This window comes from Protopterus annectens, chromosome 5.part0 (assembly GCF_019279795.1).
Source record: "Protopterus annectens isolate FY-2018-M chromosome 5.part0, PAN1.0, whole genome shotgun sequence".
Classification (NCBI taxonomy): Eukaryota; Metazoa; Chordata; order Ceratodontiformes; family Protopteridae; genus Protopterus; species Protopterus annectens.
The window spans coordinates 64,642,023-64,662,272 of record NC_056735.1 but is presented as its reverse complement, the minus strand read 5'-3'; the positions used below and the strand labels follow the sequence as shown (position 1 = coordinate 64,662,272).

The following is a 20,250-nucleotide window of genomic DNA, read 5'->3' as shown; positions in this document are numbered from 1 at the left end:
AGTTCCTTCTTGTTGAAGGTCTGCGTGCTTCCAGAATAATGTCTTTAACTCTTTGGGAAAGTTCTGGAATAGCTGCTGTTATGTGATGTTCCATGCAGTCAGTTGTAAGGTTTTTAGGTTTGGATGTATGATGCTGTAGTTGTTCTGCGTTAACATCAAAGGCATCAGGGGAATTGTCCATATTGTTCCGAGACATGCTCCTCAGTAGTGGGTACCAGTGTTGTCTTGGCCAGTTTGGAGCTATCAGGATTATCCTTGGACGTTCTTCCTTGATTTTTAGTAGTACCTTGTGTATCAAAGGAAGAGGCGGGAATGCATATGCTGTTAGGTCTTTCCAGTTGAAAGAGAGCGAATCCACTTTCCATGCTAATGGGTGGAATGTCCTTGTGCAGAATTTTTTGAGCTGGTGATTGAGAGGTGATGTGAATAGGTCTATCAGTGGCATTCCCCTTTTCTTTGAGATGGTCTTGAAGATGTCGGATGAAGCTTCCATTCGTGGGCATCCAAGTGGTTCTGCTTAATATGTCTGCTAGGGTATTGTCTTTCCCTGGTACAAATATTGCCTGTAACTGGATGTTGTAGCTGAGTGCCAGGGTCCACAGCTCCAAGGTCATTCTGCATAGGGGTATGAATGAGTGCCTCCCTGTTTGTTGATGTACCACATGACTGTGGTGTTGTCTGTCCTTATCATCAACTGGCCCTCTGAGAAATGGTTTGAACTTTTGGATTGCCAGTTTACTGCCAGCATTTCTTTTAGGTTGATGTGCAGTTGAAGTTGATCCTGTGTCCACAATCCTTGCACGCATTTGTCCAGCATGTGTGCCCCCATCCTAGGTCTGAAGCGTCTGTTGTGATGGTCTGGCTTGCTTGACATCTGCGAAAGGGTAGGCCTGGGTTTGACTGGCATGCCTGAGCCCACCATAGGAACTCCTGTTTTAAGCATGGAATTAGTGGGATTTCTGTTTCTAGACTGTGTCTGTGTTGGGACCATAAATTCTTTAGGTACCACTGTAGTTTTCTCATATGTAGTCTGGCAAATGGAACCAAGATTATGCATGATGCCATGAAGCCCAAGGCCTGCAGTACTTTTCTTGCTGTTAACTTGTTCAGTTTTGTTAGTGCCAAGAAGTATAGAGGAGTTCTTTTGTTTTCTGTAGTCAGGAATGCCATTTGTTTTACTGTGTCCAATTCCGCGCAAAGTCCTTGTTTGGGATGGTATTAGCCTTGACTTTTGTAAATTGACTGTGTATCCCAGTGCTTGTAGCAAGTAAATGACCCTTTGTAAATCTGTTGTCAGCTTGCTTTTGTTGTCCCCTTGTAGCAGGCAGTCGTCCAGGTATGGGTAAATTTGAATTCCCTGAAGTCTGCAATGGGCGATTACTGATGCCAGGCATTTTGTGAATACTCTGGGCGCAGTAGATAAGCCAAAAGGCAATGCTGAGAATTGATAGTGCTCTGATCCTGCAAGAAATCTGAGGTATCTTCTGCAGATTGGTCGAATGGGGACGTGCAGGTATGCCTCCTTGAGATCTAGAGTTACCAGCCAAGACTCCTTGCCCAGCATGGGAAGAAGTTGCTGTAGGGTCAGCATTTTGAATTTTGGGACAATGATGTATGTATTTAAGGTGGACAGGTCGAGAATTGGTCTCCAACTTTTTTCCTTTCTTGGAACTAGGAATAGTCTGGAGTAGAACCCCTTTCCTTGCTCTGCTGCTGGCACTCTTTCCACAGCTCTCATGTTTGCTAACTCCATTATCTGGCGTAGAGCCTCTGTTTTTTGATTTGGAGGTAGATTTGGCATTCCTCTTTTGACTGGAATAGTGTGGAAGTGAAACCGGTAACCTTGATCTATGGTTTGTAAAATCCACTTGTCCTTTGTTATGTAGTGCCAGTTCTTTGAAAATAAGGTTAACTTTCCGCCTAGAGGAGCTGCTATTTGTTCCCTGGTAGGCGGGTTTAGGGTTAAGTCACTGTGGTTGTGTTGATGTAGTAGTGGCAGTGGCCGTGTCTGTGCCTCTGTTGTTACCTTGCCACTGTCTTCCTCTGTAGGCACCTCCTCTGGATTGGTTTCTGCCTCTGGAACGTCTATTCCTGCCCCTTTGAAATTTTGTGGAGTCAGGAAAGGACCAATTTTTGGCAGGCCAGTTCCTGCTAAACCTTGGGGGTTGAACCTGCAAGAAATCTTTAACAGTTTGAACAGATTTTGCCTTTTCTTCCATTTTCTTCATAACCTGCTGGGCAGATGTACCAAACAAACTTGTCTTGTCCATAGGAGCATCTAGCAACTTAGCTTTAACATGATCCGGTAAAGCTTGTTCCTTTAGCCATGCATGCCTTCTTATCACTGTGCCTGTCATGGCTGATCTAAATGAAGCCTCCAGTGCATCATAGCCACATTTTAAGGAATGGTTGCTAACCTGTTGTATGTTATTTACCATATCTAATACATATTTCTTATCAAGAGATTCATCAGTGGTTAGTTTTTAGTTAACTGATCCAGCATAAACTCTTGGTATTGTATCATGTGAAACTGACAGTTTAAAGCTCTAGCTGAGAGAGTAGCTGAAGTGTAGACCTTTTACCCCATCTGTCTAATGACCTTGCTTCCCTTTCAGAAGGAATAGGTTTTTAGCTATGGTCGCGGCTACTGCCTTGGGGCCCTGGGATATAGTTTCTGGGTCTGCAAGTGGAGCCTTGTAAAGGTGGTGATGAGTATCTGGCACCCTGTAAAATCTGTCTGGTTTGGTAGGGGCTGGGGTAAAGAATCTGGAGCGGAGCAAGCATCATTGAAAGCATCATCCACCACAGAGAGAACAGGGGTATAGCCAAGGGCCTGTGCTGAGGGAGGTGCAGAAAGGTCCTAAGTCTTTTTCTGGAGTCTGAAAAATCCTGTTGCTGCCATTGGAACTGTTCTCGCATGGCATGCAAAGTTTCCCCAAAGGAAAATTCTTCTGGTGGGGAAGCAGCTGGGATGGATTCTTCAGCATCAGAATCTTCAAAATTGGAGAAGGGAGCCTCTGGCTGGTCAGTTATGTCTGATTCATCAGCAGAATCATCAGAGGACACTGGCTCGGGGCTCTGCCCTAGGTCTCTTCTCTGGGGCTGAGAGGCCCTGTCTGGGTGAGATTGAGATCCTCTAATTAAAGAAATTAAATCTTCTGCCAAGGTAAGCATTTGAGAACTAGAAGAGGGCCTGGATGGGGGTGGTTTAACAGGCACTGTTTTAGTAGTCTTGGCAGCTTTAGCCCTGGCGAAGGCCTTAATGGACATGGCTGCTGGAGGCCTAGCAGCACCACGTGCTGGGGTAGAAACATCCAAGGGGATGGTGTCTGATAAGTCAACCACCGTAGTGGGTAAAATTTCTGAAGTCGTTTCAAGAGTTGTAGCAGGGGCCTCAGTTGTAGGAATAGGTTCAGCTGTACTTTGTTCAGTTTTCTCGGTTTCGGCCGAAACCGAGACACTCGCGGTTTGCTTGACCAAGGTTTCGGCCGAAACCGCGGACCGCGAGTGTCGGTATTTATCTTTGTGTTTTTTGCCAGATTGGGTAGTCGGAGGATCCGACGGCATAATGTACGCAAAGTCAGAACCGAAAAACTGTTCTGCGAACTCCGACCGCCTAAGCGTTCGTCGGTTGAAGGAAGCACAGGCCGAACAGGCTGCTACGTCGTGGGCTGGGCCTAAACAAGGCAGACAGTAAGAGTGGAAATCTTTATGAGGTATTTGTTTCCCACAGTTTAAACAATTGTTAACTTTTTCTGACATCGGCTGAGGCAAGAAAGAGTCCCCAACGGGTACTTAGCTTTAGAAGTCTTCAAGTAGTATTCGGTAGAAGTAATCTCTGGATCCGACCGACCGGCACTTGCGAACAGCTTCTGCTTGGCCACGCGCAAGAAAGACTGAGGAAAATGGCGTCGGCTGATGCCTTTATACCCGAAGACCAACAGAGATGACGTCGGGTGGAGTGCGACATCAGCCGAAGCCGGACCCGGACTTTGGAATCCGGCCGACTGAAGGGCTGCCTGACGACAGGACAACCCACTTGTTATGACTGCAGATGCATCCATGAAGGACATCCTGGTAGGAATTGTGCTAACAGGTGGAGTTGCATGGCAGAGGCTGTGTGCCATGGCCAGCCTGCATAGAGGATAGGAGCGAGCCCCTCCCTGCTTGTTGATAAACTACATTCACAGTGGTGTTTGTTTTGATCAGGAGAGCCCCTGGGGAGAGAACGGGCTTGACAGCTATCAAGGCGTGCTTAACAGCCATCTCTTTTTGGTTGATGTGCAGACGGATTTGCTGTGGGCTCCATTGGCCCTATATGCACCTACCGTCCAGGTGTGCACCCCAGACATAGTCTGAATAGTCTGTGGTGAGGGTCTGGGCAGCAGAGGGTGGTGAGAAAGGTAGTCCCTTGTTGTGGGAGCATGCTGTTGCCCACCAAAGAAAATATTTTCTGAGACAAGGTATTATAGGTTTAAGAGTCTCCAGGTCTTGAGAGTGTTGACACCAAAGGCTTTTTAGGAACCATTAAAGTTTCCTCATATGCAGTCTAGCATATGGAATGAGTAGAATGCAAAATGCCATGAACCCCACATTATGCAGGATCGTCCTTGTAGATATAGCTGAGGTCTGGTGGCTAGTTGAGAGAATTAGGCTGTCAGGAAAGTTCGCTTTTTTGGTGTAAGAAATGCCATCTGTGCCCAGGCTTGCTCCCAGGAATATAATCCTTTGGGTAGGCACCCATTTGGATTTCTTTTCGTTGACTGTGTACCCTAAGGAGGTTAGCAGGGACTTTACAAAGGCCAGGTGCCAGGTGCTTGAGCAGCTTTTCCTGGCTGTCTGCCTGAATTAGGCAGTCATCTAAGTATGGGTAAATCTGGATAATCATTTGTCTGTAAAAGGCAATGGTTGGAGCCAGACATTTTGTGAAAACTCTGGGAGCAGTAGATAAGCCAAAGGGAAGTACAGAGAACTGAAATTGTGGAGATTCTTCCCGGAAACAGAGATATTTCCTGCATGATTCTTGATAGGAATGTGGAGGTAGGCCTCTTTTAGGTCTAGGGTGGCTAGCCAAGCATCCTTGGAGAGCATGGGTAGCCGCTGCTGGAGAGTGAGCATTTTGAATTTTGGGATCACCAGGAAGGTGTTTAGAATGGATAGATCAAGGATGGGGTGCCAGGTGCCCTCTTTTCTGGGTATCAGGAAAAAGTCTGGAGTAGAAACCTTGGCTTTTCAGTTCTGCATGAACGTGCTCTACTGCCCTCAGAGAGCAGGGAAAGGACTTGCCTCTGCCCACTGGTTTGGAGGTAGAGATGGAAACCCTTTTGGAGTTGGAAGGGTGTGGAAAGAAAATTTGTATCCCTGGGACACTATGTTGAGAACCCAGCGGTCATTGGTAATGGTGGCCCAGATGCTTGCGTGAAAGGAGAGTTTTCCTCCTAGGGGTAAATGAAGGTGGGTAGAGGGAGGGGGTGGGGGAGGTGAGTCATTGTGAGTTCTTACCATAAGGTGGCGGCTTAGAACTCCCTGGTGTTGAAGTGGAGCTAGTCCACTGCTTCGATCTCTGCATTCCCTATGGCTGCTGTCTGTGGGGTCTGATTCTCTGGGGTCTGGGCTGAACTGGCCTGGTGGAAACAGAAGAGGACCAGTGCTTGGTGGGACAATGCCTGCTGGACCTGTAAAAAAATCTGTCTGCATAGATTTAGCTTTTTCTTCCATCTTTTTAAGACATCTTCTGCCTTGGTGCTAAATAAGTTGTCTTTGTGCAAGGGGGCATCCAACAATTGAGATTTAACATGGTCTGGCAAGGGCTGTTCCTTAAGACATGCATGCTTTCAAAGAAAAAATCCAGTGACTTTGCCCTGCAAGAAGCTTCTAGGGCATCAAAACCACAGTGCAAGGTGTGTTTAGTTACTTGACTTGCAGAATGCATTAACTCTTGTAACTCTTAAGATTCTGCACAAGCAGGAAGGGAAGACATTTTTTGTTTGAGGGGTTCCAGGGTATGTTGCTGAAACTGACAATTTAGTGCTCTGATAACAAGAGTAGCTGAGGTGTACACTTTTTTACCCCATATGTCTAGTGCTCGGGAATCCCTATCTGAGGGGGTGGGATTCTTAGCAGAGGTTGCTTTAATTCCTTTAGGCCCTTGAGAAATTACCTCAGGGTCAGCAGTAGGATTTTTAAAAAGAAATTTGTGAGAGTCAGGGACTTTGTAGCACCTGTCTGGTTTTCTGGGTGCAGGAAGAAAGGTGTCAGGAGTCAAACTGCATTCCAGGAAAACATCCTCCACAACATCCAGGACTGGGGGGGGGGGGGTGGCTAAGGGTCTGTGCTGGGGAAGATCTAAGAATTCCCAGTCTCTCTTTTTAGACTGAGGATAGTCTTGACTCTCCCATTGGAAATGCTCCGTTAAGGTATAAAGGGATTCCCCAAAGGAAAAATCCTCTGGGGGAGAAGCTGAAGGAATGGAATCTTCTGCAACAGAATACTCAGAAGTATAGAGGGGTTTGCATGTCTTCATATTCAGATGCATCACAGTCATCTGACTCCTGTTCAGACAAAACTACAGTGGGCAGATATTTTTTTCCTTTTGGAGGGAGTAGCTTGGCTTCCCCTGATTAGCATGATAAGGTCTTCCGCCATTTTAAGCATTTGAGACGGAGGCACAGATGCATCAGTTTCTTGGGTGTGGTTCACACCCTGAGCCTAAGAAACTCTGTCATAGGTTCATAGGTTCATACTAGGCTATCTGCCCTAGGTCATTTATAAGCCTAGCCAGACTGTGTTTGGCTTTCGCAACCCATTTTAAATTAATTTTGCTATGCCCTTTTTCAAGGTTAGTATACTGTGCCTCTATCTAACAGTGACACAGAAGTGATACCCGGGATAAACCTACGATCTCCCATCCACTCATCAAGATTCCTCTTGAAGAGAGTCAATGAGGGACTCTGCCTAACCTGGACTGGGATTTTATTCCAGAGTGAAGGGAGCCTCTGGGTTATGAATCTGTCCCTCCAGCATGTCCTATTTATTTCAGTGCTAAGGTTCAAGTTTCTCGAGCGCGTAGCTCGATGGGAATTGGATTTTCTGAGGTGCAGCCTGTCCATTAATTCCAGGTTGGACATGGCTTTATACATCAGGCACAGATCGCCTCTGAGCAGGCGGTATGCCACTGAGTAGAGCTGGAGTTTCTTTAACCGGGCAGCATATGGCATCTGTTTGAGCCCTTTGATCCTCTTGATGAGGTACTTTTGGGGTCTTTCCAGTTGTTGCAGGTGTCTGGTAAGGTACATCCCAAAAGGGGCATTGTACTCAATTATGGGCCTAATGAGGGATGAGTAAAGAGGCACGATGACCTCCCCTGATCTAGATGTGAATCCCTTCATGACTAGGTGGGCTATATAAAATGTTTTTCTAACCACTTTGGCCACATCGTTGTCAAATGAGAGATTGCTATCAACTTGGGTCCCCAGGTCCCTAATTACTACTTCTGTACTTAATGGATTACCACCTATGTGGTAATTTGTGGGCACTGTTTTTGCCAAAGGGGATGACTATACACTTTTTGGCGTTTAGCTTGAGGCCATGGCTCTGGCACCAGTTGTCTGTTTCTATGAGGCCCTTTTGGAGGATGCTTGTGTCGGCTGGAGAATAGATTATGGTGCCCAGTTGGCAGTCATCTGCGAACTTGGTCAGCCACAGTCCTTCCGTGTTGGCCTGTACCTCCGATAAATATATACCGAACAAGAGAGGTCCCAGGACTGAGCCTTGTGGGACGCCACTTGTAACTGGTTTGGAGTCTGACATGGCTCCAGCAATTCTAACCATGTGGGTTCTGTCCTTGAGCCAGTTTGCAACCCATCTAGTGACATAGGGGTTTATATTTAAGCTGGTGAGCTTATCTATAATGCCCGAGTGGGGTATTGTATCAAAGGCTTTTGCGAGGTCCAGGTAGGACCACCTTCCCCTCGTCAATGGCCTTGGTGACCGTTTCAAAGAAATCGACCAGGTTTAAGAGGCAGGATCTGCCCTTAAAGCCGAACTGGGTAGGATCCAGTGTCTGTAGGTCCCTAATATCTTTATTTATGAGGTCCATGATGATCCTTTCCATAGCTTTGCAGACCAAGCTAGTCAGGCTTATGGGGCGATAGTTTCCAGGATCCGTTGAGGCACCACCTTTGTGGAGAGGGACCACTGTTGCTGTACGCCACTCTTTGGGTACATATCCTGTAGTAAGGCTGAGACTGAACAGTAGTTTTATGTTTGGGTTTAGCTCTTCTTGGAGTTCATGTAGGACGCAGCCCGAGACACCGTCTGGTCCCATTGATGTTGTGTTTTCTGTTTTGGAGAGGGCGGCTCTTACCTGAGCATCTGAGATGTCGGGGGGGCAGCACTCTGCTGGGATAGATATTTGCCCTGTCAGCTAGGATGTTGGCAATGTCTGTGGGTTTGGTGTATTTTTTGTCATTTTGGACTAATTCTGAGCATATCTGGGAATTCCCACCCAGGTTCCTAACGTAACTAAAGAAAGCCTTGTGATTATCCTTAGTGTCCTGTGCAATTTTTCTCTCGAAGCTGGCCTTAGACGATTTTATGAGTGCCCATAGTTTTTTGCTAATACTGATCAGAGATGCCTTCCCTTTTTGGGATTTTGCTCTATCATGTAGTATCTTCCTCCTTCTATTGTATAGTTTGTTTATGGCTGGGGTCCACCAGTCAGGACGTCTGCCTTTGGAGGATTGGGTCTTGGTTTTATTTGGGAATGCATGATCCATGCATTCCTTAAGGTTCAGGAGTTCATAAAATGCATTTATAAAGGATTCTGCTGTCTGGGCCATATTTTCCACAGGCCCGGGGGCTTTGAAGGATTCCACCTCGGTTTTGAGGCGTGTGAAATTTGCTTTAGAGAAGGCTTTCACTGTGGTTTTCTGGGCAGGGGGTGGGGTCAGGATGTGAATATCCAGTGAGATTAGTTTATGGTCTGATCTGTCATTTTCGAAAGAATGGTAGTCACGAAAAAAGACGTCAGTTTGTGTCGAGAATCGGTAGCGCGAAGGACTTCCTTGGAAGCCAGTGCCTGCTCAGTGGCTCATGACCCATCCAAGGTAGAGACGACCACAGGATCCTTAGTCGAATAAGAGTTTTGCGGCATACCGACTCCGAAAAGGTCTCGGTAGTGGCCTGCGAATCCACAGAAGTGGGTATCAGGGGCTGTGAAAGCGCTTCACTGAGGACTGGAGAACTGATGACTAGCTTAACGGGAGCGTCATTGGCAAGTTTTGACCTGTGCGGTCTGTTATCTTTACATTTTTTCGGAAGATCTGCTGTTGGATGGCTTACTGTAGAGTTCGAGGACTGTAGGCGAAAATATCTAGCTATGATAAGGGCCAGATGACAGACAGTTCTGGCATTGAACAAAGCACAGAAGCAATGACGGGGGACGCCGAGGTCTGGACTTAAGCAAGTGACGCAGTAAGAATGAAAAGTCTCTGTGTGGTATTTGCTTTCCACAGGCGAGACAATTGTTAACTTTTTCTGACATTGGTTAGTGCAGGAAAAAAGGATCCCCAACGGGGTACTTAACTTTAGAAGACTTCAGCTTCAACTCGGTAGACACTCAGGTAGCAGCTGACTGGCACTCATGCAAACTGCTTCTGCTTCGGGCTCCATGGCAATAAAGACTGACGTAATGGCGTCAGCTGCCTTACTTTATACTACTGACGACCCGACGTCAGTCCTGAAGTGACAGTAATTGACACAGAAATACTAAGCCTCTGGTATTTGGGCCGGCCGAGGGCTACCCTAGCAGGGATAACACAAATGTGATGATTGCAACAGTGAAGCACCAAGAACATCCATAACTTTCCCAACTTTTGGATAAGGTCTAGTAGGTAGGGAAAAACTGACTCCTAAGGCAGGTGAGTTTTCCCTTCTTGTTCACACCCGGTCAGTGTCTAACTTTTGGCCCGAACAGGGATGAGCCATCGAAAGGGGCGGTAATAAAGTAAGACAAAGGGCACCGCAAAGTTGCACAAACGCATCCAGGAATGTCTCCTTAGGGAAATTCCTGAACCCACTGCCCTCTCTCCATCTGCTGCATAAGCCTTATGGAGGGGTTTACTACCGAATTTAAGGTATAGAGCTGAGAGAAAACTTTGATACCCCTTCAGCTACAGAACCTTGGAGAGCATCTCCAAGCTCCTTCAGGAGATATCTTTGAAGTCTAGTAAAATGGGTAAGATTTATTTTTATTTAACATTTACCAGAAAGTCTGACTTGGAACAAAGTCAGTTTTCATCAGAGGCCCAGGGAGAAACCCTCAATATGCATGTCTTTGTAACGTGGGAGGAAACCGGAACACCCGGAGGAAACCCACATGAAAGCAAGGAGGAAATGCAGACTCCACACAGAAGGCACCCCAGCAGAGAATCGAACCGGAGAACCTCTTGCTGTGAGGCGACAATACTACCCCTGCACCACTGACATCCACAATAGTTAACTAGATAAAAGATAATTCAGCAATATGAGTGCAAATGTCGCTGAAGAAAAAGGTGCACTTTCTGTACCTGTCCATTGTACTAAACTCCTTGTTGAGCAGATGGACAGTAGAGGACTCCTCTGAAAGCTCCTTTTTTGTGGCCGACACCACCATAGCATCTGCTGGAATAAGCAAGAAAGTTCTTATCTGTAGGCGAACTTAAGAATGTATTTGGCCTCTGAAGAACATGCTCCACTGAGTCTGGACACGCCCATGCCTTTCGATAAACTAGGTCCATAAGTTCTTTGAAAGGTGGAGACACCCAAGTGGTGGAAGGGTGAGACCCAAAAGCCTTCAAGTATACAGTCTCCTCCACAGAAGGGTTGATGGGCTTCCAGCCGCCTCTCTGCTTAAGTATATCTAAGATGTCTGCAACATCCTCAGAGGGTGACTATGGGGACCCTTCAGACTAGAGGTCGACATCAGATGTGATAGACTTCCTCTGAGGAGTCTAGATGCTTCCTCTTGTATAGTCTTTCCAAAGAGCCTCCTCAGAAGGGTATTCTGGAGAGGTTTCAGAAGAGATAGTTTCACTCAATGGGGCATCCTGCGGCTTGGGGTCTCCACATCTCTGTGGAAGCAGTGATGTTGAGGCAGACACTCGTGCCTTTGCGGGAAGAATGTCTCTACCTAAGAATGGACTTGTCTGTGGAGACTGCAATCTCTTCATCACCTCGAATGCTCCTGACCCCCAATACAAAGAAACTCCTGGCTCAGAGGAACCAGAGGGTATTCCAGAACTGAGGGGGTTGGCTCCGAGGTAGGAGCCAAGCTCACCCACACCGAAAATCCGAGAAACAAGTTCAGTTCTGACAATTGTTGACCCGATTGCCCTCCCTGGACCCGATGGGAGAGCGTCGGCTCCTAGACTCCTCGAGTTCAGACAGAACAGAGGATGTCAGAGCGGTAGTCGGAACTGAAAATCCTGGGATAGGTTTCAGCTCTGGCGATTCCACTACAGTCAGTTTGAGACCTTGCGGCTCCAAGGTTGCAGATTGGCTTTGGAGGAGGAATCAATGGTGAAGGGATGAGTCTTGGTCAGCTCCGAATCCCTCTGGGTTGGAGTCTACAACAATTTGGCAGGGGCTGGTATCCTCAAAGGCCTCAGCACCAACCAATCCATGCCATCACCAGAAATGCTCGTGTAGGACTGAGAGGAGGCGTTGTAGACCCAGCTGATTGCAGCAAAGAGGATCTCAAGGTATGAGAAAAGTACAGTTGTGTACACTTACCATAAATGTAGATGTTAGAGTGTATTCACTGTTACAGTCATTACATTTGGGTAGATTCCCAAAGCCTTGGTTGGAAGGATGGATTTATACAGCATTAGGACCAGCTATAAGGCCTTGCAGGACAGCAGTGGCAAAGCCAGCTCTGGATACAGAGAAGAAAGGTAAATGGTAATGTTTGGTGAACGTATGAACTGAGCACCAAGTAGCAGCTTCTAGAATGTCTCTGGTAGGAACGCCTCTGAGAAAGGCTATAGAAGTAGATGCAGCCCTGGTGGAATGAGATTTGATCCCCTGGGGGATAGTTTTATCATGGTGCATATAGCAGAAACAAATACAATGGTTTATCCATTTGGCAATAGTCTGCTTTGAAATAGCCTTTCCCTCTGCCCCTGCAGCAAATGCCACCAGTAGTTGTTCAGATTTTCTTAGAGATTTTGTCCTGTTTAAGGAAAATCTAAGTTGACTGTGTACATCCAATGAATGTAGAATCTGCTCCCCATTGTTCTGCGGATTGGGAAAGAAAGTTGGCAAATGAATGGTCTGATTAAGAGCCACACTGGATACTACATAAGGCATCAAGGGTGGATTGGTCCTGAGAGGCACCCTGTCCGCAAGAAAAATAATGAAAGGCACCACTGCCGTAAGAGCCTGTAATTCAGAAATCCTTCTAGCTGAAGTGACTGCTAAAAGCAAAACTGTTTTCCAGGAGAGTAATGTTAAATCTGCAGTAGCAGCTGGCTCGAAAGGAGGGAGAGAGTTTTTCCAATACAAAATTGAGGTCCCTGGCAGGGGTTGGAGCTCTCCTGGGTGGTCTTAAGCTTTTGGCCTCTCTGAGATACTGCTTTAGCAGAGGATGAGAGAAGAGGGGAGGTTCTGTGTTGTAGTGAGCTGAAATGGCAGAGGCATGGATTTTTATGGAAGAAAAGGACTGGCCTTTGTGAAGCATCTCAGTTAAGTATTGTACATTCTGAGGAATATTGTGCACTGCTGTGCTTATTCCTTGTGATTGGTTCCAGGCACAGAATCTTTTCCATTTGTCAGCATAAGATTTTCAAGCACTAGGCCTTCTTGCCTCCAAAATGACATCCCTCACAGGTTTGCTAAGGGTGAATTTAGGTGATTAGCCACGCTGCAAGATTCAAAGTTTGGAGCAGAGTGTGCAGAATTTGGTTGTTCTGCTAAGACAGTAAGTAAGGTGTCTGAGGCAGGTGCCACGGAGGAAGGTGTGACATTACGCAGGAGTGGGTACCAGTGTTGGCGAGGCCAGTCTGGAGCAATCAGAATCATTTTTGGTTTGTCCTGTCTGACTTTTAGTAGAACTTTGGAGAGCAGAGCAGAAGGGGAAAAGCATAGACTGATAGGTTTTTCCAGCTGAATGATAGAGCATCCACTTTCCAAGCTTTTTTGTGATGAGCTCTTGTGCAGAATTTGTCCAACTGATAGCTCTGGGGTGAGGCAAAAAGATCTATGTCTGTACTCCCCCATTTGCGTGTCAACATGTTGAAAATCCATGGTTCCAGTTTCCATTTGTATGGGTCCATGAGATTTCTGCTTAGTTCGTCTGCCAGAGTATTCAGCTTTCCTGACAGGAAATGAGCTTGTAGTTGTATTAGGTATGTCAAGGCCGTGTTCCACAATGCCATGGCTAGTCTGCAAAGGGGATAGGAATGTGTACCACCCCCTGCTTGTTTATGTACCACATAACTGTGGTGTTTTCTGTCTATCATCAACTGCCCTGGATGAAGGTAGTCCTTGAAGGCCGTCAGAGCATACTGTACAGCTAGCATCTCTTTCAGATTGATATGAAGGAGCATTTAATTTGGGCTCCATTTGCCCTGAAAGCACTTCCCTGCCAGATGAGCCCCCCCCCCCCAAGCATAGTCTGATGCGTCTGTAGTTAGGGTTTGGGAGGCAGGGGGTGGAGTGAATGGCAGTCCCTTGTTTTGGTGGCAGGCCTCTGCCCACCATAGGAACTCTAGTTGCAGGCAAAGTATGACAGGAATCATTGTTTCCTTTATGAAGACCCTGGGAGCAGTAGATAAGCCAAAGGGCAGTGCAGAGAACTGGTAATGCAAGTAGCCTGCTTTGAAGCGGAGGTATCTTCTGCAAGATTCCCCGATTGGGATATGCAGGTAAGCCTCTTAAGTCTAGAGTTACCAACCAGGCATCTCTGCCTAGCATAGGAAGTAACTGTTGAAGAGTCAGCATCTTGAATTTTGGAATGTCCAGAAATGTGTTTAGAGTAGATAAGTCCAGTATTGGACGCCATGATTTGTCTTTTCTGGGTACCAGGAAAAGTCTTGAATAGAAACCTTGTCCCTTTTCCTCTTCTGGTACTGGTTGAATAGCCCCCATGTTCATGAGGGACAGAACTTGTTTCTGTGACTCTGCCCACTGATTTGGGGGCAGGTCTGGCCATCCATTTGGGATCGGCAACGTGTGTAAATGAAATCTGTATCCCTGGGATACTATATTTAAAACTAATTTGTCCTGGGTTATCAGTTGCCGGTTTTGTGCATGAAGTGCCAGTTTTCCCCCCAAAGGGGCGGCTAAAAGGTAAGTGCTTGGTGAGTGTAGAGGGAAGTCATTGAGACTGTTTAGCACAGGGAGGTGCCTTGATGTTTCCAGATTTGGAGGAGGCGGCACCCCATTGTTTTGTTCTGAAAGTCCCTTGCGACTGAAATCTGGAGCCTTTGGAATGTCTGGATTTGACTTGAGTGACTCTCAAAGGAACTGGAAAGGACCAGTTATTAGTAGGCCAGTGCCTACTAAATCTTGGAGGTTGCACTTGTAAGAAATCTTTCACAGTTTGCATAGATTTAGCTTGATCTTCCATCTTTTTTTTAAAACTTCTTCAGCCTTATTACCAAAGAGACGATCCTGTTGTAAGGGAGCATCCAACAATTTTGCTTTAACATGATCAGGCAAAGTTTGCTCTTTGAGCATCTCTTAGCACAGACATTGCAAGAGGCCTCCAAAGAATCAAAACCACACTGCAAAATATGTTTTCCAACTTGTTCAGCTGAATGCAATAAATCCTGTAAATCTTTATTTTCCACACAGTCAGAAATTAACAATTTCTGTTTATGTAGTCCCATGATATGCTGTTGATATTTAAGCATATGAAATTGACAGTTTAAAGCCCTGATCGCCAAGGTTACAGAAGTGTAAACCCTTCTTACCCCATCTATCCAGTGCCCTGGAATCTCTATCAGAAGGGGAAGGATTTTTAGCAGTAGAGACTTTAATACCCTTGGGACCCTGAGAAATAGTTTCAGGATCAGCCATAGGATTTTTGAAAAGGAATTTGTGGGAGTCAGGAACCCTGTAACATCTGTCTGGCTTACAAGGAGCCAGAGAATCAGGAGCCATACTAGATTCTGAACAAAACATCAACAATGTTTAGAACGGGAGGTATAGCCAAAGGCCTATGCTGAGGAAGAAGAAAATCCCCAAGTCTCTTTTTAGACTCGGAGAAATCCTGACTTTCCCAGTGGAAATGTTCCCTTAAGGTATGCACAGTTTCCCGGAAAGAAAAATCCTTGGGGAGAAGCAGAAGGAATGGAATCTTCTGCATGAGAGTCCTCAAGTAGGTATAGACAAATCCTGTTCATTAGAAGAGTCAGAAGAAATAGAATCCTGTTCAGAAGATTCATAATCAATGTCTTGCCTAGGCCTCATAGGAGAGGGTTGGCTACCCTTGATCAGAGTAATTAAATCCTCAGCCATTTTGATTTGTTTTTTAGGCATAGGGGCCTGCACATGTGGCCCAGGCATCATTTTTTTAGACATAGATTTTGGCCTTAGTTTGAAGATAGCGTCGGTCTAATATACAAATCTGTAGGCCTGAAAACACCCTCAGAAGCCGGTGCCTGCACAGCGGCTCCGGACCCATCTAAGGTAGAGACACCCGCGGGTTCCATAACTGAAGCATCTTGTGGCATACCAGACTCCGAATGGATCTCAGTAGAGGCCTGCGAATCAGAAGTAGCGGGTATCAGGGGCTGCGAAAGCGCCTCACTGAGTACTGGCGAACTGGCGACTGGCTTAGAAGCGTCATCAGTTTTGTACCTCGACAGTCTGTCTTTTTCTTTGCGTTTTTTAGGTATTCCGGTAGTCGGATTGCTAACAGATGACATTTCTGGACATTTCTAATTAAATTGTGAGCCAAAATATTTAGAAGCAAAAATATACAGACGTTTAATAGTGCGTTGATTAAATTTAGCACAAAACTGACAGCAAGGTACGCTGTGGTCAGGGCCTAGGCAAGGAATACAGTACAAATGAAAATCGAGGTATTTGCTTCCCACAAGTAATGCAATTAACCTTTGCTGACATCGGTAAGGAGCAAGAAAAAGTTTCCCCAATGGGGTACTTAGCTTTTAATTGAAGACTTCGGTTTTGAAACTTGAAAACGAAAATTTCAAGAGTCGGCCGACCTGCACTTGCGAACTGCTTCTGCTTCAGGCACCGCGTGGCAAGAAAGACTGATGTAATGGCGTCGGCTACATGTTTTATACCCCTGACGTCATGGAAGAAGGGACAGCACCAGACACAGGACCCAAGACTTTGTTAATCAGGCAGACTGAGAGCAACCTGCCAGCAGATTACCCAAATGTAATAACTGCAACAGTGAAACATGAAAAACATCAGGCTCCGTAACAAACTCCATCAGCACCAACACAGGAGAAGAGGAAGTAGACTTTTCAGGCCCAGCAGTCTGCTGCTCCAGGGATGCTACCTTTGCCAATGTTTAAGTGGCTCAGATTGGCCATTAGAAGAGGATAACCTCTCCCCACTTCTCGGACTTAGTAGAATGAGATTTGGTCGATTTAGAAGTGCCCTGACCTTCAAGAGCCTCAATTAAGAGGGTCTTAAACCTCTTAAAATCAGCTTGTTCTTCCTCTCAAGCAGCATTCTATGGCTGCATGAGTGACAAATGGCGCAGGATTCCTATAAATAAACTGCCCCAAGGCATTATACACAAATAGTGTGACCATCAGTAAGTGACATTTTCTGGTTACACTTTTCACAATTTTTGAACCCAAAGGGTTTAGCTTCTTTGGGTTCCTTAAACATGTTGGTATATAACCATAACAACAACAACTAACCAATATAAAGTAAAGCTAGTACTAAATTTATTTTTTTAAGCACACCAAGAAGAGACCATCACTCAGCAGAAAGGGGGCAGTTCTCCAACGAAACTGCTTAAAGTTAGAAGGGGTGGAAAAAAGGAGCCCTCTAACTGAAACGGGCAACGGCAGCCCTCTAATTTAAATGAGCTGCCACGTAAAGGGGGAAAAGAATTACCCTTCACAAAATACTCTCTAATTTAAATTAATTTATTAATAAAAATTAAAACAAAGAAGCCCTCTAACTAAAACAGGCTTAAGAAAGTAAATTTAAAATGCGATAGGGAAGGGAAAAGGCCTAGAGGAAAAACGATGGCCAAAAGCTAAAAAAAACAACAAAAGCAAACACTTGAATACTAAATAAAGTATCTATTAAACTCTAGAAGTTGTATCCAAAGAAGCAGAACAACAATTATGCAATAAACAAGCAAAGAAATTTCCACTTAGCCAGAGCCAGTATAGAAGCACCTAATCATATTTAGCTGCAAATGAGATTTGAGGAGCTCTCCTACAGCATGATGGGATAGGGATACAGCCACTTGCTAGTGGAAGACCCCAAGCTTTTGTATACAGCTGAGTCGGAAGACAGAATCGGTTCCGAACCCAACCAGTTAAGAATGAAGGCAAGATATCACATTTAAAGTTTTATGAAGTACAAGCAGCTTTCGGATACCTTAATAAACCATAACTATACTGCAGGGAGAAAATAAATCTAAAGTTTGAACTAAAACATAGGCGAGAGTGGACTTGGCTGTGATTTGGACTGGAAGCGTTTATGTGTTTTACTTAGTTTGGCGTTACAGTTCCATAGGCGAGAGTGGACTTCATTAATGGCAAATGGGCAGGAGAGGTTCCTTCGATTTTCAAAACACATTCCACAACCCCTCTTCAGGTCACATCAAATGTTTCAGTGTTCATCAAAGGAAATGCTGAAGTGATTAGGTTCATAGGTGTGTACTAGGCTAATAGCCCTGGAGCCTTTACAAGCCTAGCCCATAGAAGTGCCGAGGCATCGTGCTGCCTGACATTAATCCCTAGTGCCTCTATCAAGTAAATCCACTAAAATGATCCCCGGGGTGTACTTTCTATTACGCATCTACTCATCAAGATTTCTCTTGAAGAGAGACAGCGAGGTGCTCTGCTTGACATGTATGGGAAGTCTATTCCAGAGCATGGGCAGTCTCTGGGTGAGGAACCTGTCCCACCAGCATGTTCTGTTGATTGTGGTAATGAGGTTGAGGTCTCTGGAGTGTGTGGTCCAGAGGGATTGAGGCATCTTTAGATGTAGCATTTCTAACAGAGCTGGGTCAGACATGGCTTTGTAAGTCAAGCAGAGATCGCCTCTAAGTAGGCGATATGAGACAGAGAATAGCTAGGGTCTTTGGAGTCTGTCCATGCAGGACACATGTTCAATGCCTAGGATCCTCTTTGTGAGGTACTTCTGTGGCCTCTCCAGCTGTTGCAAGTGTCTAGTGAGGTACATGCCAAATGGGGCATAATACTCTGACTGGTCTAATGAGGGAAGAGTAGAAAGAGATGATGACCTCTTTCTTCCAGGATGCAAAACCCTTGGTAATGAGATGTGGCACACAGGACTTTCTAACCACAATGGCAATGTGGCGGTCGAAAGAGAGGTTGCTGTCAATCTGCGTTCCTAGATCTCTTATAACGCCTTCAGTGGGCTCCCATCAATGTGGCAATTAGTGGGAACGGAGTTTTTGCCTAAGGGGATGTCGCATTTTTTGGCATTAAGCTTAAGGCCATGGTTATGACACCAGTCAGTGGTCTCAGTGTAGCCTTTCTGTAGGACATCTGCATCACTTGGGGAGTTAATAATGGCTCTCAGCTTGCAGTCGTCTGCGAACTTGGTCAGCCAGAGTCCCTTTGTGTTGGCCTGGACTTTAAGTAGATGCCGAACAGGAGAGGACCCAGGACCGATCCCTGTAGGACTCGGTCAGCAGTCCGACTTGGCGTTCACTACTTTCACATGTGTGTTCTGTGAGCCAATTTGCAACCCACCTAGTGATATAGATGTTCATGCCTAGTTTGGTGAGTTTATCAATAATTCCAAAGTGAGAAATGGGTATCAAAGTCCTTGGCCAGATCGAGTTAGGCTGTATGCACTCTGCCTTACCTTCATCCACAGCCCTGGTGACTGACTCAAAGAAGTCAACCAGGTTGAGCAGGCATGACTCCATCTTTCACAAAGCCAAACTGCGTGGGGTCCAGCATTTGGACATTTTCTATATCTTTGTTGAGGCGTTGAAGGTGTACCTCAGTGAAACAGAAAAAGACTTGAGTTGGAAAATAAAAACCTTCTTTGAAGGCAAACACTGAATCTGAAAAGAACATACAGAAGTTCTCTCCCTCAACTTTCCTCCAGGGAGATTTCCTATGTGCAAGCACTCCCCATTGTGAACCAGACAGTGAGACATCAATGTTAATGACTGTACCAGCCTGTGTTGTCACTCAAACACAGCCTCTAGCCTATTTTATAACTCAGAGAGTAAGTGTTTCAGACTGAAGTGCTGCCACATTTCTTATTTTACAAGTAAAAGACAGTACCTGCAGTGTATTATGAATGTCACTCAGAGGGTCTTCTGAGAATTCATCCTTGCCAAAGAACAGCAACAACTCAAAAAAACTCCTAGAAAAAAAGAGATATCAAAGCTCAGCACTTGTGAATTATTACTGAAACAATAGCAATAGTAGTGGTTTTCACTTAAAAATTTTCACTTAAAATTTTACACAGACTTCTGTGCTTTGTTTTTCCAAAGTGACTCAAACCAAATAGAAGCACAGTGTACCATCTTCAAGGGAAAACACATTTGTTAATAACATGAAGGAAGATGGTTCACAGCAAAAAGTGGTTATGTGAGTTTACTTACCATAACTGTAGATGTTAGAATAGCTCACTGCACAAGAGCCTAACCTATATGGGTTATAACCTGCCCAAGACTTGATAACCGGCCAGCATTCCACATGCCCTAATCACTGAAGAAATTGTGGACGGATGTATAAAGTCAGTGGTTAGGGCACTAAACCTTTAGAGCCCTCTTGTTTTCAGAGAAAGGGAGGCTAGAAAGTACAGTTGTGAACACTTAACAACTGTAGATGTTCGAGTGTATTCACTGTTGCAGTCATCACACTTTGGTATTCGGGCCGACTGCAGGCTACTTGCATGCCGATAACCCGAGACTTAGTATTTCTGCATTGGATGTTGTCGCTCCAAGGATGACGTCAGGGGTATAAAAACAGGCAGCAGACGCCATCAGTTTTTCTTGCCCCAAATGTCAGGAGCCCCCCCAAACAAGGAGCTAAGTTATGGTGGGGGAAAACACCACCA

The 20,250-nt window shown here is 45.5% G+C and overlaps 1 protein-coding gene across 4 annotated transcripts in view; it reads right to left on the bottom strand.

The window, feature by feature from the left end:
- ZNF654 (zinc finger protein 654) overlaps positions 1 to 20,250 on the bottom strand; it is a 1,580,889-nt gene that overhangs the window by 908,015 nt on the left and 652,624 nt on the right. For all 4 annotated transcript variants that reach the window (XM_044072140.1, XM_044072137.1, XM_044072139.1 and 1 more), the window contains exon 3: positions 19,470 to 19,551. In XM_044072140.1, coding sequence (XP_043928075.1) covers positions 19,470 to 19,551 — 82 coding nt within the window. The remainder of the gene's footprint in view (positions 1 to 19,469; positions 19,552 to 20,250) is intronic.